Genomic DNA, 20,498 nt, shown 5'->3' with positions numbered 1-20,498 from the left:
ATTCTGGGTTTAAAAGGCATGGCATATGCAGACAGGCTAAAAGAATTGAATCTATTCAGTCTTGAACAAAGACCACTACGCGGCGACCTAATTCAAGCATTCAAACTTCTAAAAGGTATTGACAATGTTGAACCAAAGGACTTTTTCGACCTGAAAAAAGAAACAAGGACCCGGGGACACAAATGGAGATTAGACAAAGGGGCATTGAGAACAGAAAATAGGAGGCACTTTTTTACACAGAAATTGTGAGGGTCTGGAACCAGCTCCCTAGTAATGTTGTTGAAGCTGACACCCTGGGGTCCTTCAAGAAGCTGCTTGATGAGATTCTGGGATCAAAAAGCTACTAACATCCAAATGAGCAAGGTGGGCCGAATGGCCTCCTCTTGTTTGTAAACTTTCTTATGTTCTTAAAACAGAAAAATTCTGAGAAATAAGTTAATTATTGCATGTTGGACAAGTTTGCAATCTGTGGTTTGTATGTATGATGGCAGTAATCAAGTAGGATCTTGCCTACATTGATTTTTGCTATCCATTGGCTTTTCTAATTAAAATCACACATTAACAGGTATGATTGTGTCAGTCCCCCTTTATAGTAATAGTATTAATGTCAGTAAATGACTAGCTGGTATCAGCAGGCATAAAGGCAATAGAGGATCTGGAATATCTCTGACATTAGTGTTACCTCTTTAAACCAGTATCTGGGGTGCCTGATTAAATCAGCAGCTGGTTTGGCATTATCTGACCCCTTGTCTTATCCGTTGAGGTTAGGCTTTATTAGTTGTTTTAATGCGGAGCCAGGAGATTCCTGTTAGTCTTGATCTGCTGGCGTGTAATAACTTGATCCATTTCATGCAGACAAAATATATTAAAAGTATGGATGAATGAAGTTTGTGCCCCAGGGAGAATGCAAGATAATGCATTGAAATTGTTCAGAGGTAGTTAGATGCCTAATGGTCTAATATGTGTGCTATGTGAGGTCCGGGGTCTGCATCTCATAAATTCTGGCTAGACTCATCCAGTAATTTCAGGCACAGGAATAAACCGTCAAGCAATCATTACTGTTCTACATCTCTGATTATGTATTTTTTTTGTGCTGTGCAAGTGGAAATCTTTTTAAACTGTCTGGGGTTTGGAAACACAGGTGGAGTCTACAAATCTTAAATGGTAGACCTAAATGATTCATATGCTTTCAAATCTATGATCTCAGCTGTGTGTGTGTGTTGGAGATGTACCTCATGTTAAGCATGTGTTTGTGATGCTATATATATATATATATATATATATATATATATATATATATATATATATATATATATATATATATATATATATATTTTGTTTTTTTTTTGTATCATTGTACCATGTTGTATCTGAGCATACTGGGTAAGTATCCATGGGCACGTTGCCTTACTTTGCACAAATGCTAATTTTCTGTTGAAGTTTAGATTTCTGTATTGCAAGTGAATTGAAGCTTTAATCCTTGCATCCTTTGTTAACATCTTTTACATTACAGTGTACTGATGCAGTGTAAAGCCTGCCCACATCAACATGTACCAAAAGGCTCTAATTGCCTCACTCCAAGCCACAGCTCATGTTTGATTTATCTGATTTGTCTGTTTAGAGATTCTTAGGTTTACAATGTGTACACAAGCCATTAAATTGGTGTTGATGTTTATCCAGCGGACTTACCGATTTGTGTGTAACATGCATTTCCTATGAATTTATGACAAGGTGGCAGGAGTCATGCTGCCTTCAATGGGTATTTCCCTTTCACTTGAATATTTGAGGAGACAATACCTGGACACACTTTTGCCTTGAGGTAGTAACATGGCACAGGGGCTATAAAAGTGGGAACTGAAAAAAAAAAGGGTTTCTGAAGCTGGATACCTGAACCTTGTAGACAGTCCATCCTGACTGACATGTCTGGATATGAGGGAAGGGGAATTGGATAGCCATTAAAGTACAGGGGTGTCCACTACTGGACAGGGAGAGGTGTGCCATGAAACAACCAAACAAGTTCTAAGGAATTTATTTGCAAAAACATAAATAGGAAATTAATCCGAACACAACGTCTTCATAATATAAACCTTTCATTTCTGTGTTACATGTGAAAAAACTGACAAGATAAATGATGGCCTTGGCGATAAGGATTCACAGAATGATATAGTAGTTAGTAAACAGGCTTTGAGGGGTCATGGGTTCGATTCCTTGTTGGCGAGTCTAAAATGAGTCCTTAGTGGCAGGCTAGCCAGCTGTCCGCAGGGTAGGTAAATCCTATTTGATTAGGAAAAAATTGCCTCAGGGACAAGTTTGCTGCTCGGTCCCCTAGATCCTAATGGGGAGAAGATTGGTGCCGGCAGCAGTAAAACTCCATAGAAACCCAGCATGCAAACCACTGTGAAGAGACCCTTATGCCGCCAAGATAGACAGAAATAGACAAGGCTACTAACCTCAAAAATGTCTCTTTTAATTTGCTGTTTATAGCTGTTTGTTGTCCTATTCTGAGGGAACTGTATGTGCAAGCATGCCCTCTGTTTTGTTCTTATTTTTTTGTCTACAGTACATTCAGCGACAGGATTTAAAATTATTCCTTTATAGCCTTATAGATGTTTACTGTTATGAGCTGTGTGCCTGAGATCCTCTGGGGGCCTTCGATCTTCCTTTTGCAGTCAACAGTTTGCTTGGCAGGCAAATTGATAGCCAAAGTTGCTCTAAAACCTTGCACCATCTCAGTGAACATAAATTAGTAGTGTAAAGCAAACAGGCAACTGGCGAGTAGCCAAGAGCAAACAGGAGAGAATCCAACTATTGTTCAGGGGGCAGCTCTGTATTCCACAAAGGGAGCCCCTGAACATAATAGCTCTACATAACTTCTGGGTTTTGTGAGTGACCTTTGAAGTGTATGAAATGATAACTGCTTTATTTCTGAAGACACATCCAGTGAGGCCATTCACAGCCTGCTGCAGTAATTGTTACTCTGCAGTCCAGAAGCACCAGCAAGGCAGGCTGTAAGCAAAGTTATTTGTGGCATTCTCCAGTGAGGAGTGTGTGTGTGTGTGTGTGTGTGTGTGTGTGTGTGTGTGTGTGTGTGTGTGTGTGTGTGTGTGTGTGTGTGTAGCAAGTAGTGTGAGGCATTTGGACTGTGCGAGTGAGTCGTGTATGTGTGTGTGTGTAGCAAGTAGTATGAGGCACTTGCACTGGGTGAGTGTGTCGTGTGTGTGTGTGTGTGTGTGTGTGTGTGTGTGTGTGTGTGTGTGTGTGTGTGTGTGTGTGTGTGAGTGTGTGTGTAGCAAGTAGTGTGAGGCAGTTGGACTGGGTGAATGAGTCATGTGTCATTCTTGTCTGTTTTCTCTTGTTGTCAGGAAGCACTCAACACTCAGGCCCCTGGTGAAGCCAAAAAACAAAGTGCAAATTGCTATAGCCAAACATGAATTAAAATAATGAATCAAGTGAATAAAGGAAAATTAAATAATTTCGCATTTCCCTAGCCCATTTGCCAGAAGTCATTAATCTATCAACCTGAATATAAATAGCAGTCATAAAAAAATTAAAAAATATTACCAACTTGTTATTTATTATCCACTTAGCACATTGCTTCATTAATAGCATCCTTCATAACAGAAAAGACATGTTAAAATAAGATTACAAAAAATATCTATTTGTAATAACACAAAGAAATTGAAATATATTTGCTTTAAAGTTTGCAAGATTGATATGTGTGAGGTTATTTAATATTTAAAGAAATTATTTTCATTTCTGGCTAAGTGGAAGATTTATTAAATATGAGATTTAAAATAAAGATAAATAGATTTAATAAACATGCAATATGCACAAGCCTCCTTTGTACAGTACAAGGCAAGGCAAAGATGAAAAAAATGTTACAAAACAGGAGGTTGTATTACTATTATATGAAAACAGAAGACTACAATTTCAAAAAATTCATTAGCATGGAATGGTTTCACAGAACACCTAAACCTCTGACCTGTGTCTTTAATTCACTGCAGTCTGGCTCCACACTGATGAAGTGATCTATCATCATTGCTGCTACATTCTAGCATCTACTTCTCCTGGAAAGTTCAGCTTCTACAAGGGCAACAGCAATTTAGCAAACACACAAAACACATTCCAAAGCCAAAAACTTATGTAAAAGCTATTATTATTATTATTATTATTATTATTATTATTATTATTATTATTATTATTATTATTATTACACTATGTAACACAACTTTTGTTCCTGGGTAGTAAGTGTTATTTCCTAATTGCTTATGCCTCAAAAGTATAGAAAATGGCTATTATTCCCCACAAACTTTGCTTTTGTGGCCAGGACAGTGATATTTCAAAATATCACTATTTCCAATGGGAAAACGGGCAAATGTGTGTCTTTTTGTTCACATAAAGTCAGAAAAAAACAACATATGAATCCAAATTAACATGTATTTATACTAAAGTAATACAAAAATGACTACAAAAGATTTAGAAGTGAGTAGTTTTTTGAGATTTACGATTATACTGTAAATACACTGACCACTGTCCTGGTCACAAAAGCAAAGTCTGTGGGGAATAATAGCCATTTTCTATACTTTTGAGGCATAAGCAATTAGGAAATAACACTTACTACCCAGGATCAAATGAAAAAAATAAATAAATTGCTACACGGTGTTATTATTGTTGCTATTCTTTTTATTATTAGATATAATACATTAGGCAAGGGAAACTATTGTCAACAGTTTTTACTATAATTAACATATCTGTTCGATCCCTGAAGACTATTGGCTTTGATGTTCCACCAGTTTCTCAATGTCATTATCTATAGACTGTTGTATATTTGTGGTCAATTTCATGTCAGGATGTTGGAGTGGATGTTTTCAGCTTGGTAAATGTAATTCATTAAAATCAAGTAGGTATTTTTACATTCTTTTGGAAAGAATGAGTGCATCTCTAATTGCCAAAGGCTGAGATAGTGAAAAGGTGGTGAATAAAATAATGTTTTAGTGTCTTTGGTCAATTAAAATTGCCTTACGCAAGGCATCTTCAGTTTTAAAGCCCCCACTCCCCTTGACGAGCCATCCTTCTTGTTTGTGCAAACCATTCATTATGTGCCTTGCAGAGTATGGATGAATCCTGCTGCTGATTGGGTATATATCATTGTGGTACAGTGTAGCACCTGACAGAGCAGGATTGATGACTAGGAGAGGGCTGAGTGGCCCAGGCAGCCTTAATACAATGTAAATTACTAACTGCTATTATCAATCCAGCCTATTAATTTCTTCCACCTATACTGAAAATTATTAGTGGTTTTTATAGTGTCACATAGGTCATTATTAATATGTACAAGCTAAGACGAGAGAGCGAGAGAGAGAGAGAGAGAGAGAGAGAGAGAGAGAGAGAGAGAGAGAGAGAGAGAGAGAGAGAGAGAGAGCGCTTTTGAAAAGAGCTGGGATTCGAAGCCAAAAAACTGTCAGCGCCTAGCAATCAAAACAAAAAAGTTTTTTTATTTGTTAATAATTTCAGAATATTACAAGCCCTCTGTGAGCACTAGTATAAATCTACTTAATCCCTTTTCACTGGCTATTTTAATTATTTGTCCAATCTTTTGCTTATTTTATTATTAATAGTCTGCATTCTTTAAATGTTTTAAGCCGTTGTGTATTATTAGTTCGAAAATGTTAATTAATCTAAAATGTCATTATTACATTAGACAGCAGCATTTTATGAAAGGTGTTTGGAAAAGTATACAACTAAAATGAACTGTAAAGACCTTTTGAACTGCTTTTAAATCTTTTTTTTTTTTTTTTTTTTTTTTTATAAAGCAACCTTTTAACCTCACTGCTAACCCTTCATTACATTTCAGGGAGTAAGGAGTAGTGTTTGCCATATGTTACTATCAGATTCTTTGATTCAGTGTTTCCAGTTGTCAGTTACCAATATTGTGTAATAAGGCCATAATTATGCTATTAATATTCTCAGTTAAATGCCTACATTTCATAGTGTTTGTTACCAAACGATGCCCATCCTGTAACTGTTTATGTAAAATGATACTGTTGCTAACTACTGAAGGCCGCATGGCGTTGTTGTTAGAGCTTGGGGACTAGGAGTGAGCAGAGTCTAGTTTTAAATTTCAGCACAGCCACTTAGTATACATCCCTGGGGTTAGTCACTTTAATGCACTGTGCCTCAGGCTACCCGCTTCTAAAACCAGGTGTAGACAGGTCCTCAGAGATGGAGGATCCCGAGAAACTTTAAATTTAAAATAGTAAAAAAAAAGAAAAAAAGAGGAACCTATAGGCACTGGTAGGGATGAGACCTTCCTTTTTTCATGAAGCACTAATCTGGGAGACATCTGTGTAAAATTTAGAGTGGTTGAGCTGGGTTTATTTCATGTCACAAGAGAGAGATGTCTATCTTTTTCACGAGAATTGGGAATTCCGGGCTTATTCGTGTACACCATCTGATACATTAACACTTCTGAGACAAAAAATAAATACTGAATGAAAATGATGATACTAAACGATTGTTCTGTTTTTTTTTTTTTTCCTTAGCATCCGTACCCCTCTGAAGAACAAAAAAAACAGTTAGCTCAAGACACAGGACTAACGATTTTACAAGTTAACAACTGGTGAGTAAGTTAAAATCCTCTATGAATTACACTGAGTATTTCATTTTGAAATGGCTTGTTCTCTTGCTGGCGATAAAGTCTTTTTATTGCTCAAAATGTGTGGAAACACTTTATTTCTCTTTCCGTGGCTATCTGCACAGTGGATGCAAGCTATCAGAGTGTGCCGCTTTATCAGGGGTGTTTAGCAATAAGTCACAGCCCTCAGCTGTTTGATACACATTTATTCACTTTGATATGTTTAAGAAAAAAAGGAAAGATTTCCACCACCCCCCATTTTACACATTGCGATATGGTGGATTAGTGCCATGGTGGTCAGGCCAGTCGTCCCTTTGTAGATGGCTTAGCACATAACTGGGGGTGGTGGATTAAATAAAATGATCACAGCAGCAAAGAAATGATACAGGAATTACTTATCAAAATACTGGTCCAGGTTTTATCTGCAGCTTAATTTTGTTCCGTACATTCTCGGGGTGATGTTCAGATTAATTGAACTGACAGCTTCCTTTCAAAATGCAGGGAAGGTATTTGCACGGATTTCAGGTCTTATACAAACTTAATTACATGGAACCCCATTTTATCATTCTAATTCCATGTAGCGGAGGTTGTATTTACAAATGAGAAGTCTTTGCCTTTTATTCACAGCTTTCCTTAATATATTTATCAAAGCAGGTTCATTTACAAAATGCTCTATCTGTGGGATACAGGCAGGCAGACATTAACGAAGCTTTTAGGTTTATCAGGCTCAGTGGCTGATGAGCTACCCGAGGGTCAATTGATTTTGTGGTTCTGTGATTCATTTTTTTCTCATTTTTCTTGGATCACAATGAGAGACATGCCTGGAGAATTAGCCAGTTTGTCTGCCTTATCTGTCAGGCAATTTTATTTTTTCCAGGGAAGTCAAGCTACTTAAATTGGCCACAGGAACTGCCGTTATCTGACTTTAATACACCCCATAGTGTGGATAGCATTTCAATTACACCAGTAACCAAAGCTTAGCAGCCTGTTTCATGCCTAGTGCCATACAGAAAGTGATGTGCCTACCTACAGAAGCAGAAAATTGAGTTGCCTTGCTTCTGTCATGGTGATTAATGCAGAAATAAACTCCAAACCTGAAAGAAATAAGAGAGTCTCTATTCCGGGGCGTTAAATTCGTTCACACTGGAATATATCTATTAGAATACCTTAAAAGACTGACAGCATGTCCACTGCTTGTATAGAGACATAGCACAGATCCTTTCAGGACCTGAAGCCTTGCAAATAAAACCTGAGCGAAAAATAATAAACAACCAGATGCAAAATGGGTCTCTCTGAAGTGAATAATTATGCTGCAGTGCCATATTTTACAAGCTCTGTTGTGCATTACTGGAAACGGCAGAAAGTTCATTTCTTCACCATTGTCAGCATAAGTCAGCATTTTGTCTTCAACTTAAAAGAGGGCAGCTTGTTTTACTAGGGAATGGCACAGGATGTGACATGGACATGGAATTCCTGTTGATAGGCATACCGGTAAACACTCAGCACTGCTTAGTGCCAGTGGCCTCAACATTGTGAGCTGCTTCCCTTTGATTTGATGTTGGCAAATTATTGGCTAGTGACAGTGAGAGGGCAGGCAGTCGTCTTCAGTTTCCAGCAGCCCCTGGAGAGGATGTGCTGAATCATTGCTTTGTCTCCCAGGACAATCTTGTCTTGGAGAGGCCACAAGGAAGCTTTGTGTTTGTGTCAATAGGCAGCGCATCATTCCTGCAAGGCCGCCAAAAGCCATAGCATTTACCTGGGATTCACCTGAGTGCCTGTTGTTAGAGGAAAGAGTAGCAGAAAGAAATGTGTATTCTGTAAATAGAAGGTTAGCAACAGTTGTAAAGGGATTTGCAGCTGTTACACAATGCGTACATGTGCTTATGTTACATACCCACCCTTACTGATAAGCTTAAAAAAAAAAAATCCACTACAGTTAACAAGTGCCAGTCAACCAGAAATCTGTGGCCTTACTAATTAACAGTTTCTTTGTAAAAAATGTACTGAGGTTTACCAAAATCAAAGCTTGCTAAAGTATAGTAGAGCCTAGTAAATGTTGTATGAAAAGCCTAATAAAGAATAGCATTTTAACGCTAGTTTATAGTCTATTTTAAAACACCGACTTTATTTTTAATCTCCTTCAGTAATTCAGAACAACTGTGAAAAGCAAAGGAGGAGTTTTTTCTTCTCTTTTTTTTTTTATCGAGTCACATTTCCTGTTCTATTGTTTTAATGTTGAGCCTTTGTGCATGACTCACAGGCAGACATTGCTAGCTGTTTTCTTAAAGCTGCCCTGCAATTCTCCAGCTCCTAGCAGAGCCTAACACTGCCAGCTGCAGGTGAAATGGCCATTTAGTCAGTCTGCACTTTGCACAACTGTACACAATAAAGTTACACCATTACATCTTAAATAAAATTCTATTGTTACAGGTTTAGAAGTTCATTTTGTGCATATTTGTGTTATCATCAAGCTGTTAAAACCAGGTCAGGTAGTAAACTGACCACTATGCTGTAGAGGATGGTGTCTCTTGGCTTAGGTAGCAATTGGGAACGTGCAGGTCCCAGCTGTAGTTGCCATTTCAAACCTTTTTGTTAGTCTATCAGTCTGGGCTAAATGGACCCTGACAAGATCCTTTCAAGTCTTTAGTGCTGACATAGTAAGACATATCCTGCTCACCACCATAGATGTGATTATTGCCCTGGTACTGCTGACTGATGCATCCTAGCGCTCTCTCTCTCTCTCTCTCTCTCTCTCTCTCTCTCTCTCTCTCTCTCTCTCTCTCTCTCTCTCTCTCTCTCTCTCTCTCTCTCTCTCATGGAATATATTTATTGAGAGGAACACTTAAGTTCTGCATCTGTTCTGCATATTTCATTATATATTAAATTGAAAACTTTATACAGTACTGTGATCATACTGTGTACAGTTACTTAATTTAAAGCTATATGCAGTACTGGTACATCTAATATGATTGTTTTTGTTTGTGTACTGCAAACCTGGAAAAAAATATATAATAATGATTAAAGTCAAAACTAAAAAAAAAAAAAAAAAAACATTGACTGGAGACTGCAGAGAGAAACAATAATAATAGCAACAGTTTTCTTTTTTGGAATTCTGATATTCAAGCATTTACCAGCTGTGCGTTGTGACAGCTTACAGTACTGAATACATTTAATCCTAGTCACAGGCCAGGAACCTCCTATACGCAAAATAATAAGCCCTAAGAAACAAGCCTAATAGGTGACTCATTAAAATCCATAGAAATAGGCTGTGACCTTAGTATATAGAATATATGGAGCAGGTGATGAATAATCCTGCGTCTAAAGCTACGAACACACACTGCTGCTCTGTGCACACTCCCCAGCTCCTGATACTCAATAAGCTTTAGGTATGATTTATGACATGCCCTTTTGACAACATCTGAAAACTGCAATGCTATTGTCCTGGCCGACACTTGCTGTTGCTTTTATTATCCCACTGATGTAATGGACGTGTTTCATTTAGTCAACTAGATTATGTGTAGGGCTGTGAGGATCTTTCCCCTGCTCCCAGTAGTCATTGTTCAACACAAAATAAATGTATGCTATTAATTTGCCAGCAGAGGAATACTTAAGTTCAGTGACTTACTGCCCAGTGTGCTTGCCTTGCAAGCTGGTAGTTGGCAGGGGAAATGAGCAGCTTTAGTTTACAAAGATTTTGTTAGTGACAAAGAGGGACAAGCAGGCTAGAAAATCTAAAGGACTGGAAACCGTAGAAAATGCTTTTTATTCCATAATAGTGTTAATAATCTTAGAAAGGGATTTAAATAAATAAATAAATAAATTAAAACAGTTAGTGGTTTATTTGTATTTGCTGACTGGACAAGGTAACCTGTTATTAAACGGAAAATAAAAAAAGTAACATTTTCCAAACGTAATAAATAAAACCTGGCACACACGACAGTCGTTTAGGGCAGTAATTTAAATTCTTTGAGATTAGAACTGCGGGGTAGTTGCCGTGTTCTATCACCACAACATGTTTCACGTCGTTATTTGAATTACGACCTTGTGATAGATACGATGACACTTTTGTCAATGCACAACAAGCCATGCAAACTATTACATTGTGTGTTTAGGTTTCTAAAAATACCCTAGGTACAGTACTTACATCCAACATGATCTAATAATTCAAAGAGTTGTAGAGTGTACAGTTTGCAGCAGCCTTCTCAGACATGCTGATCCTCCTCATTAGGGATTACTAATTGGCAGTTCATTAGGAGGATTGATTCTGTTGTCTGATCCTAAGGCCCAGCCCTAAATTAATTTGATCTGGATTTGTGACACTGCAACGGTAATGACATCTTTGTTATATGTAAAACTGGATTCAATGTATTTGGATAAAATTGTATTTTTGTTCTTAATATCTTCGTCTGGTGCCCGTCTCCATGTCACTACATAACTAAACAGGCTGGTTGTTTGAATTTGATTAAGTGTCCCATGTACTTACAATTCTTTACATTGATACTGAGATGCTGTCCATTCTAAGACAATAAGGCAAATTGCAACTGCATGCGCTAAAATGTATCATCCACTGTGTGTGTCTCGTGTTGACTTGTGTTTTGTTTACTTATTTGACACTACTAAGATGTCTGTGTGTAATTAACAGGGCCAACCCAACGGTCAAACACCAATTTGGTTAGTTCATCATTGTTGGGCAGCAGTAAATCTGAAAGTCTGGTGTGGGCCCCACACAAATGGAAACAGGACACTTTTCTAAACATGCACTTCATTATGAAAAACAGGTTCCAACAAAAAATATTCTTAAGGTAAACTGCTATCTTTTATTAATAATAAAAAATGAACCAATTTTCTTAAATGTTACACAGCCATGGTGATAATAATAATAAAACTGAGTGGAGGATATTTAAAAGGACTAGCTTTTATTAGCTAGGTGGTTAATAAGGTAGTTGAATAACAGGAAGGCATGAGAATTTGTGTGGGTGTGCTTTTTTTTATGCAGTAGGAAATCCAGTTCTCAGAAAAAGAAAAGGGAAAAAAGTAGGTTAATTTATTTCATTTTCAGGTATAGGGTAAAAAAAATAAATAAAGGGGAACAAAGACTTAAGGATGCAGTTTTCATGAATAAGCAGCTTAATGCATCTTGGTACCACAGTAAGCCTTGTAGCAGCTCAGAGTGCCTCAGGCAATCTGTGAGCAAAATGCAATTTTATTAGTTTGTCATTAAACCAATTTCACAGCAGTATTGTTTGTTAATGAGCAGCAGCAAACGAGCGAAGATGTCACACACTGGAATAGCGTCAAGATTTGTGACCCAGGCTCAGAGCACTAAGATAGGAAGGCCAGGGCTATAAAAAACGGAACTACTTTAAGATAAAATGCGAAGTCTGTACAGTCAAGCCTCTGTTTATGAGCGTCCATTTTACTTCAGAGCTTGTCGAGATATAAAGGTCTGCTGGTAGGGTCTTTAAATATATTGGAATAATATTTGTCAAATATTAGGACATAACCTGCCAATGTTAAAGAAAGGACGCAATAAAGATATATATTGGCCATTTTATTTTAATTTATTTCCTTGGTTCTCAGCATCTGGAGCTATAGCCAAAAACCACATCAAAGCAACCATTTTGTGATTCTTTCAAATTAATTTTTTGTCATAAGCTTTATGGTTCATGAAGCACGCAACAATTACGCGTAATGTAGAACAGAATGGCAGAAATGGAAGCAAAGGACATGGCTAGGTCCAAAAGCCAAAATGTATTCCATGTATGCACTCTTATGTGCAGTGCCTGTTTTCTGTATGAAAACGTATGTATCATATCATATATTAATCTGCAGGGAAGTCCCTTGCTTAAGCTACTCTTTACTAGCCACTGGTCCCTCATTTTGTGAGGATTGCACCTATTTACATGCTTAATTAAAGTCTTATAAGGCCAGTCGGCGTCACAGAAGAATCACCAGTGGAAAGTGTGTTTTTTAAACAACATTCCACTCTCATAAACCGGTCTGTCTTATCCCACCACTCTGGAAATGTAGCTCTTTCTCCATGACAGCAGAGTAGTAGTGCTCTGAGCCGTGGGAGTCCAGCTGAGACTGCTTTCTGCCTGACATGGCACAACCCCACAGACAAAACTCTGGCTGGACCTGTGCTAGTTGGCAGCAGTTCAAACCTTGTCCTCTGCCAGCGCTATTACTGGATAGCAATGCCAGACAGATCAATTCAGTTTTACATTCCAGCCATTATTTATAGCATGCCATATATCTATTCTTTCTTATGAACTAGCGATTGGGTAAATACATTATACATAAAACATGGAAAAGCTGTCTGGAGCAGGCCTTGCTATATTGCTGATACAGCAAATCGTTTTAAACGCTACAAAGCTTTGCGAACAGATTTAAAATAATTAAGAGTTAGCTGTTTAGGGGAGTCTCAGATATTGACAGGGGGGGGGGGGGGGGGGGGGTGGGGGGGGGGGGGTGGTAGCACCAATAGCCAGGATTGCTTCACAATGGTGACCAGGTGAGATAACCTGCATTGACAATGTGCTCCAGGCTGTTTGGAGTTCAAACCTTCACTCCTTTGTAGCTAAGACCTGTAACTCTGAGAAACTGGCTAGCATTCAAATTTTGTTGGAACATGCTTGTTTAGTGTTTCATCAGGTCCATTGTTTAAAGTATTATAGGTATTGACAGGTTTGCTATCTGAGTGCTTTTTGTGTAGAAACTGTAATGTAATTCTGTAGCTTAAAATTCTGTCATTATTATTATCAGTAGTAGTAGTAACAGTAGTAGTATTATTATTATGAACACATTTTCACAGCGTACTGTTGTGCGTCGATTGGTCTCGCTTGTCAACTGTGTCAAATTCTAAACAGAATATATTATACTCAATTCAGATTAATAATATTAATAACACTGAAAAATTATGCATGCCTTGGCAATACTATTTTGCCAATCTGAGAACTCTGGTGCTTTACACAGCAGTATCTATTGAGGTCTTGTTATGACAATGGTGTATTCATTTAAAGCCATTGTTTGTGTTTGAACTTTAGAGGGGGTTTTTTTCTAATTCCACCGAGAACACATTACTACGCATAGCCCAACGTCATCAGTAAATCTATGAATTTATTTGAGTGTGATTGCAACACTTTAGTTTATCACCTCTCATCGTATGTTCATTAGCAACACAGTGTTATGGGAAGAGTTGGTTGCACTCAGCTGTCAGAGGTTCAGTCCTTGGCATGAGACCTAAAACTAAGGTGTCATCTAAGCTGGTGAGATATGAGAGGTCCCTTGACACTTCTAGAAAAAGAACCAGGCTAATGATGCCTGTGATTTTACCACACAATTAGCCCGCGGTAAAAATCTAGCTTCCCATGTTAGCTTAGTAAAATAACACAGCTAATGATGGCTATGGTTATAGTTAAATATGAATAAGTATTAAATAAGTGCAAATTGTTTAATATAAATTCAGTGCAAAAGTACAAGTGATTTCATTCAGGTAAATTGCCCAATGCGATTTTTTATCCCTACAGCTAAAACGGCCATTGGGGAATGTTGGCTTGCTTTCTTCTTGATAAAGCAGAATGCACAGAAGGCATGGAGGAATGTTGTAAACAGACTCCAAAGAACCACGGTTTAGCCTAAAATGTATACTTTCAAATCGCATACAAAAATGTGACTGTAAATCTGCCTGCTCAAGATGAATTAGTATTGAAGTGTGGAATGTGCTTTGAATGTTCAATAGGAAATCATGTTAATTGACCTCAGAGAGTAAGAAATATAAGGTTCAGATTTCATTCAATTTAATGGTGATGTTTAACATTTCTGAGCACAGTCAAGTAAACAAATGTTTGAATTAATTGAAAGCTTTTTTATTTTTTACTTTAAGTAGCTGTAACGCTTGTCTGAGCAGTCAGAGGGTTAAATGAGAGAATGATTCGTATGAAGGCAGGTGTGGAAAATGGAGTAGGTAATGCACACTACCAATGCTTTAAGACTCTGCAAACCCAGCTCTGAAGCCTAAGGGACAAAACTGACAGAGCAGTTCTCAAGCCGGGATCTCTTTTCATTCACACCATCTTGACAACACGGCTTTACAGACTGTACCTTGGGATTTGAGAAACAATAAGCAAGCATGCAAAAGAGACATAAAGTTTGCATTCCTCCAAACACTGGTCCTGACAGATAAAAATGTACAGGTATACGTTCCAATACCCTAATCCTTTGCCTTACGAAAGTGACAGAGCCTCAGAGGCTTTGATGCTAACACAATGCTGAACTCATGGGAATTTTGTTAAAAAAACAAAGGTGACTGGTTCATTGTTTAAATGTTGCCAGCCTACCTGATACTTTGCAAACAATGCTTTTTTATTTCTGCACTTCTGTTTAGTTTGATCTCCCACATACCACGTTCCATGTGTGTTTTTAAGTGTTGGAGGGATACATGATTTAAAGGGCAATTCAAAGCAGCAGCTTGTTTTACTGTTAATGTTCAGTATTCATTTGGATTTAAAGGAACAACATCGAGCAATATCCAAAACACAATAATTGGTTGCATCGACTTATGACATTAGCTTGAGGTTTTAATTTTTTCTCTCCCTTATGGTTGAAAGGTTAAATATGAATTACCATTTAGCACAGTGCTAAACTACTATTAATTTCTAGGTTTATTTTTTAAACTTTCTATTATCTATTTAAATAGCAGCTTTTTTCTGTACTACCTAAGCTTTAATAGCGTTTTACAGTTGAACAACAGCTGCCTAGCTGTAGCCAGAGAAAACTCACCATGATAGGTTGTGACCTGCTGTTTAGATCAAGCAAAACTAGTTTGTTCTTTTATTTACCTTGACATTTATATGGCCACCTTTTTAAGATGCTCCTGTTTCTTACAACATATTGTCAATGGAAAGTCAATTTTGTTTGAAATATTGTGCCTTCCTTGTCATTATAAATCAGTCCGCCTGTTAATCCCTGAATCTGCCTGTTTGGTATCTGACAATATCTGCCAAGGCAGAATCTCTTACTAGATTATTGTATTAAAAAAAAAAAAAAAGATCCTTATTTGCGATAGTGCCTTGAGATTAGTCTTGGAGCACTGGAAAGCAGAGATTACCAGCTATTCATTTTGGCCCTGTACAAAAGGCTTGTTGCAAGCAGCCTTTGTGGAAGAAAGGGAAAGGAACTCTTCCTTTCACCCTCTTTGGTTTGTGAGAATAGTCTGGCCAACCCTGCACAGCAAATAGTAATTTTAACTGGGCCAACACACAGCTCAAGCTGTTTGCTGTCTACAGTAATGATAGAGCGGCAATTCTCTCTGGAGTCAATAAGTACAATAATTGAGACATTTTGGGCTGTGTTCCTGAATCACTGCTGTTTTCCTGAGTGACAGGATTACTTGTAGACCATGCCACTCACCTCAAGGGTTTTCAGACTGGCTAGTCGCAATGTATTTGGACTGAGGATAGCTCATTGCAATGGATTATTGTCTATTTTAAAACTTGAATAAAACATAACTGATGATACATGAAAGCATTTTTATTTGGCATTACTTCAGAGCAAAATGTATTATGGATAATGGATTAATTTGGTACAACTGCTGATATCTTAGTCCATGTTGTAGTTGTTTTGTTATAAATTGATGAGAGATACATAAATAATAACAACAACACACTGACAGTCATTTAAAATTATGTAAAATTTACTATTACTTATAATAATAATAATAATAATAATAATAATAAAATAATAATAATAATAATAATAATAATAATAATAATAATAATAACATTCTTAGCGCATACAAAGTAGCACAAGCAAGATACAGAAACAGGTTTATTTTGGCCAGGATTTACCATTAGAGGGTTTGGAGCTTTCAATTCTCAGAACTCAAGAACTGATAGTGCTTGTGCTGGTTAGATGTCTATGGTTGCTACAATAAGGCTGCTTTCATACAGGTGTGTTTATGCCTGAGGCTTGCTGGCCACAGTCCATTCCATTCACAGAAGCTGAATTGAACAATAACTACCATATCTCTTAAAAAATAAGGTAAGCGTCAAAGGAGATGTCTGAGAGCTTTGTCAGGGCCAAAAAAAGCCCTGTTGCAGTTGTCAGAGCTTGTTGATGTTGCAGAGAAGAGAACGTTTTTTTTTTGTTGTTTTTTTTTTTTTTTTTGCTGGATTTTGTGGTTCTGCCTTAGGAAAGAAAGTAAAATAGAACGTAAGAACAAAGTCCTTCTGTACAAATCAGCAGCTGCTCCATGCAAGATAAAAGGCGTGACATTCTCTTGCCTGATCTGCTTGTCCACTTTAGGTGTCTGGTAGACAACAAACAGCTGGTCTGCCACACAGTTCAGGGCAGCTAACTTCCAAAGGTGCCAAGGAGAGCAAGGCCCAAGGTTCAACTGGAGTTAATGTGGGGAATTTGTGATCTGAGGTGTTGGTATAATTCCATTGGACATTTCTACAGTCTTCCAGGGGGTATTGTATGCATAACAGAATAATTACCAAAGATGTTCGTGTTTCAGAAGACCAACTAAATCACCCCCTGATTTGCATGTACTGGATTTATCAGCAGCTAGCTGTTTAGCTGAACCATTTCAACATTGGTATGAATGAAAATATAATGCATAAGAGGTGGAAAGTGATACATAGCAAAGATGATTTGCTTCTTGAGTTAACCATGAGTGAATGTCCTGCAAAACGCAGCTTATCCATCTTATGAGAGATGCTCAAGCAAAAATGTGCTGCACTGCTATTGATGTATTGATCTCTTTTAATTAGCAGCTCGTTTAAAGCGTGTCAGTTTGTAAAACAAATATATCGTTCTTATTTTAGACTTCAGGTCTTGATGCTTGTGTGTCATGAGCGTAATGGAAATTAGTTTCAAGGTGAATGCTTTCTTCTTTTTTTGATTAATTAAAAAAACAAATGGAAACAAACGAAAACAGATCAGTGGAACTTCGGAATTGCTAGGACAAATCCTGGAGAAGGGTTTTGTAAACTATGGAAACAGAATGGTAATCTTAATGTCAGTTAGCTTAGTAAAAACTTCTAAAGTGATTCAGTTTCTCGTTGTTTCACATCTGCAATAAATCAAATCCAGGGTGAGGTAATGTACTACAGCATATGTCTCTTGACTCATATTTTATCTTAAAGAAGAAAGATCCCAGATATGAATTGCTATGAATTTACTGTGTTTCTCTCCTCCCCTTCTTTCAAGTAGCTTTGAAAGATCCTTTTAGATACATCGTGATGCAATTCTTAAACAGTTAGTGTCTAAAAAACGGTCATCTGCCCTGATCTTATCTTTATTTACAGTAGATGAGATTAAAGCAGTGCAAGAGCTATGCATGAGCAATGCATGCTGATTTGCCATTTCTGTGGGAGAAAATATTGATAGAACTTTATAAGGCCATCAGATGATTGTTATATTTAAGCAATAGAGCCTGTCGATGCGGGCTCCACCGTGTGGTAGATGACCGCGACTAACGAAAGTCAATGTCATCTACCACGTGGTAGAGCACGCATTGAGAGGGCTCTATCTCTATTAGAAAATTATTTATTTCTTTATTTTCTCTTTAAAAAAAAACCTTTTGAAACCTATAGGTTTACCTTGAACTTGTGATATTTCGTCAGGTAACCTTCCTCTGAGGAAAATAGTCCCTAACATAATTAGAATAGAAAAACGGCATACACATAGAGAAAACAGTTTTTATTGTTATTATGACATTTTCAGATAAATTAACTGTAGGAATTTTGAATAGTCTGCGTAGTATAGGGTGTTGTTTGGATCCAGTTTATGATAAAATTGTTGACCAATCATGTCTTTCCTGTTGGATCGCTGTCCGGTAGCTGCGAATTGAGCCTTCATTATGGTGTCCTGTCACAGACATGATTTTCCTTGTCTCTAGACCAGCGTCAGAAAGTATCAATGTTTATGTAGCTTTTTATGTTATAAGATTAGTTGTAGATTAGAATGTTAAGGGGAAAAGCTGGTATTTATTCGTGAATTGATTTAAAATTTAATTCACAGTTAAGCACTTCAAAGTTCCAGCGGGCATCTATGCAAAATAGAAGCTCGCTAGATCTGGAAGCTGATTGGCTTTTCGCACTCAGTCGTTTTCTAATAAAGAACTGAATGTGTCATTTCACAGTTTAGAAGTTCTTTGGTCCTCAGAAGTCATCAAGATATACCATAAAGAAAAGTGGTTACAACCATGAACGTACAAAAAATAACTGGAAGACCAGCTTTTCTGAAAGTACGTTCAACCCAGATTGATTTGCATGAAAATATACTCAGATTGTGTTACTAGTTGCACACATGTCAGCCAAAAGGAAAGTCAAGAATTTGACTATCTCACGTGAATGTACCTCCTGGTATCAGAGCTGTACATTATAGCATGGTATTAAATAAATCAAGTTACGAACTTTCACAGCTTAATTTATTAGAAGCAATATCTCTAGTAATGGGCCCATTTTCTGGGAGCAACAAATTCAGTGTTCCGCAAAACCTGTCAAACAACTGACCAAGCTCTTGATTTGTAGTTGGATGAGAGGGCTTTACTTTTGGCCTTGTTCCAGGTTACTATGGTTTGGCATGAAGATTTCTTACAGAAGGAATGCTGACAACAGGAGTAGGTTTCCAGGTGTGGCCTAAGTCAGTTAAGCAGAAACAATGCTTTTCTGGCTTAAAAAAAAATGAAATGGCAAACAACAAGCTAAGCAATCATCATTAAAAAAAAAAAAAAAAAGATATTATTAAAGTTAGGTGTGTAAAGAATGTTTTTCATGCAAATAAACCACAGGCAGGGTAAGTATAGTTAATTCCAATTGTGCGACCTATACACAAGTTGAATCATGGTGTTTTCTAATAAAATTCTCTTGTGTAATCATAGTTTGTGCTGCAGGGTTTAGACTATTCTACAGACCTGCAGATCACCAAGCGATTTCAAATTTGCCATCATAGATGTAATTAGTTTGTTGCATTTGCAGGCCTTGCCAGAAACTTCTTTAATGTGTGGAAATTTCTTTAATTTGTGGATTTAAGAGGTCAAGTGACCTATAAGCTGTTAACAAAATTAAAAGACAGGTAGCTATAGTAACAAAAATAGACAATGTTATGTCATATAAATAGGCACAATTAACAAATACATGATCTGTGTTTTTTTTCAAGTATTTCTTTTAAGAACTATTTATGCTCAAGGATCAAATGTTGACCCACAGGCTAAGTTGAAGTGGGGTCCCATGGTAATGCCTATTATTGGTACCTCACTGTTAGTGTATTATATGTCCCATACAAAAATAAGCAGTTGTACACAGCAGTAAATTCTACTGTCAAACAGCCAATAGACAAGTCCCCCAGTAAAATGCATAGTCTAAAGTGGATCGTGTGTGCAGGACTAGTGCTATTGGAAACGAGTTGAAAAGGTGGAATGAGTTCATAGGCTTACGGAGAGACCTAGGGTATTTACACTCCAGTGTAAAAATGACCGATCTACATTTTTTTAAAGGGCTCAGAGCAGTGAGAATGTTTTTTATATGCTCTAAATTGATTTGTAAACCTGAAAGCAACACAAGTGGATAGCTGTGTTTTTACTAATGTAAACATTCTGATGAGTATCCCAAGAAATGACCTCCAGCTGACCCCTTAACCTTGCCTTTAATTATTTGTTTGAAGACAGTATGGAGTTCCCATGCTGAGAGGGGGGGGGGGGGTGACCGTAATGGCTGGCAGCTCTCTGCGTGTGAGAGAATTTCAGGGGAGCAGGGAAGGAGAGAGAGCTATAATAAGGAGACTACCAGATGTAAATAATAAAAAAGGTTGGGGGTAAAATATTTTTTTCTAGTTGGAAAGGAAACGTGAATAAAAG

The 20,498-nt window shown here is 37.4% G+C and overlaps 1 protein-coding gene across 9 annotated transcripts in view; it reads left to right on the top strand.

The window, feature by feature from the left end:
- The window catches only part of LOC121324459 (homeobox protein Meis2), a 67,228-nt gene that overhangs the window by 38,932 nt on the left and 7,798 nt on the right, over positions 1–20,498 (top strand). For all 9 annotated transcript variants that reach the window (XM_041266366.1, XM_041266367.1, XM_041266364.1 and 6 more), the window contains one exon: positions 6,543–6,619. In XM_041266366.1, coding sequence (XP_041122300.1) covers positions 6,543–6,619 — 77 coding nt within the window. The remainder of the gene's footprint in view (positions 1–6,542; positions 6,620–20,498) is intronic.

This window comes from Polyodon spathula, chromosome 12 (assembly GCF_017654505.1).
Source record: "Polyodon spathula isolate WHYD16114869_AA chromosome 12, ASM1765450v1, whole genome shotgun sequence".
NCBI lineage: Eukaryota > Metazoa > Chordata > Actinopteri > Acipenseriformes > Polyodontidae > Polyodon > Polyodon spathula.
Note: the sequence above shows the minus strand (reverse complement) of the source record. Positions and strands in the feature narration are given on the sequence as shown.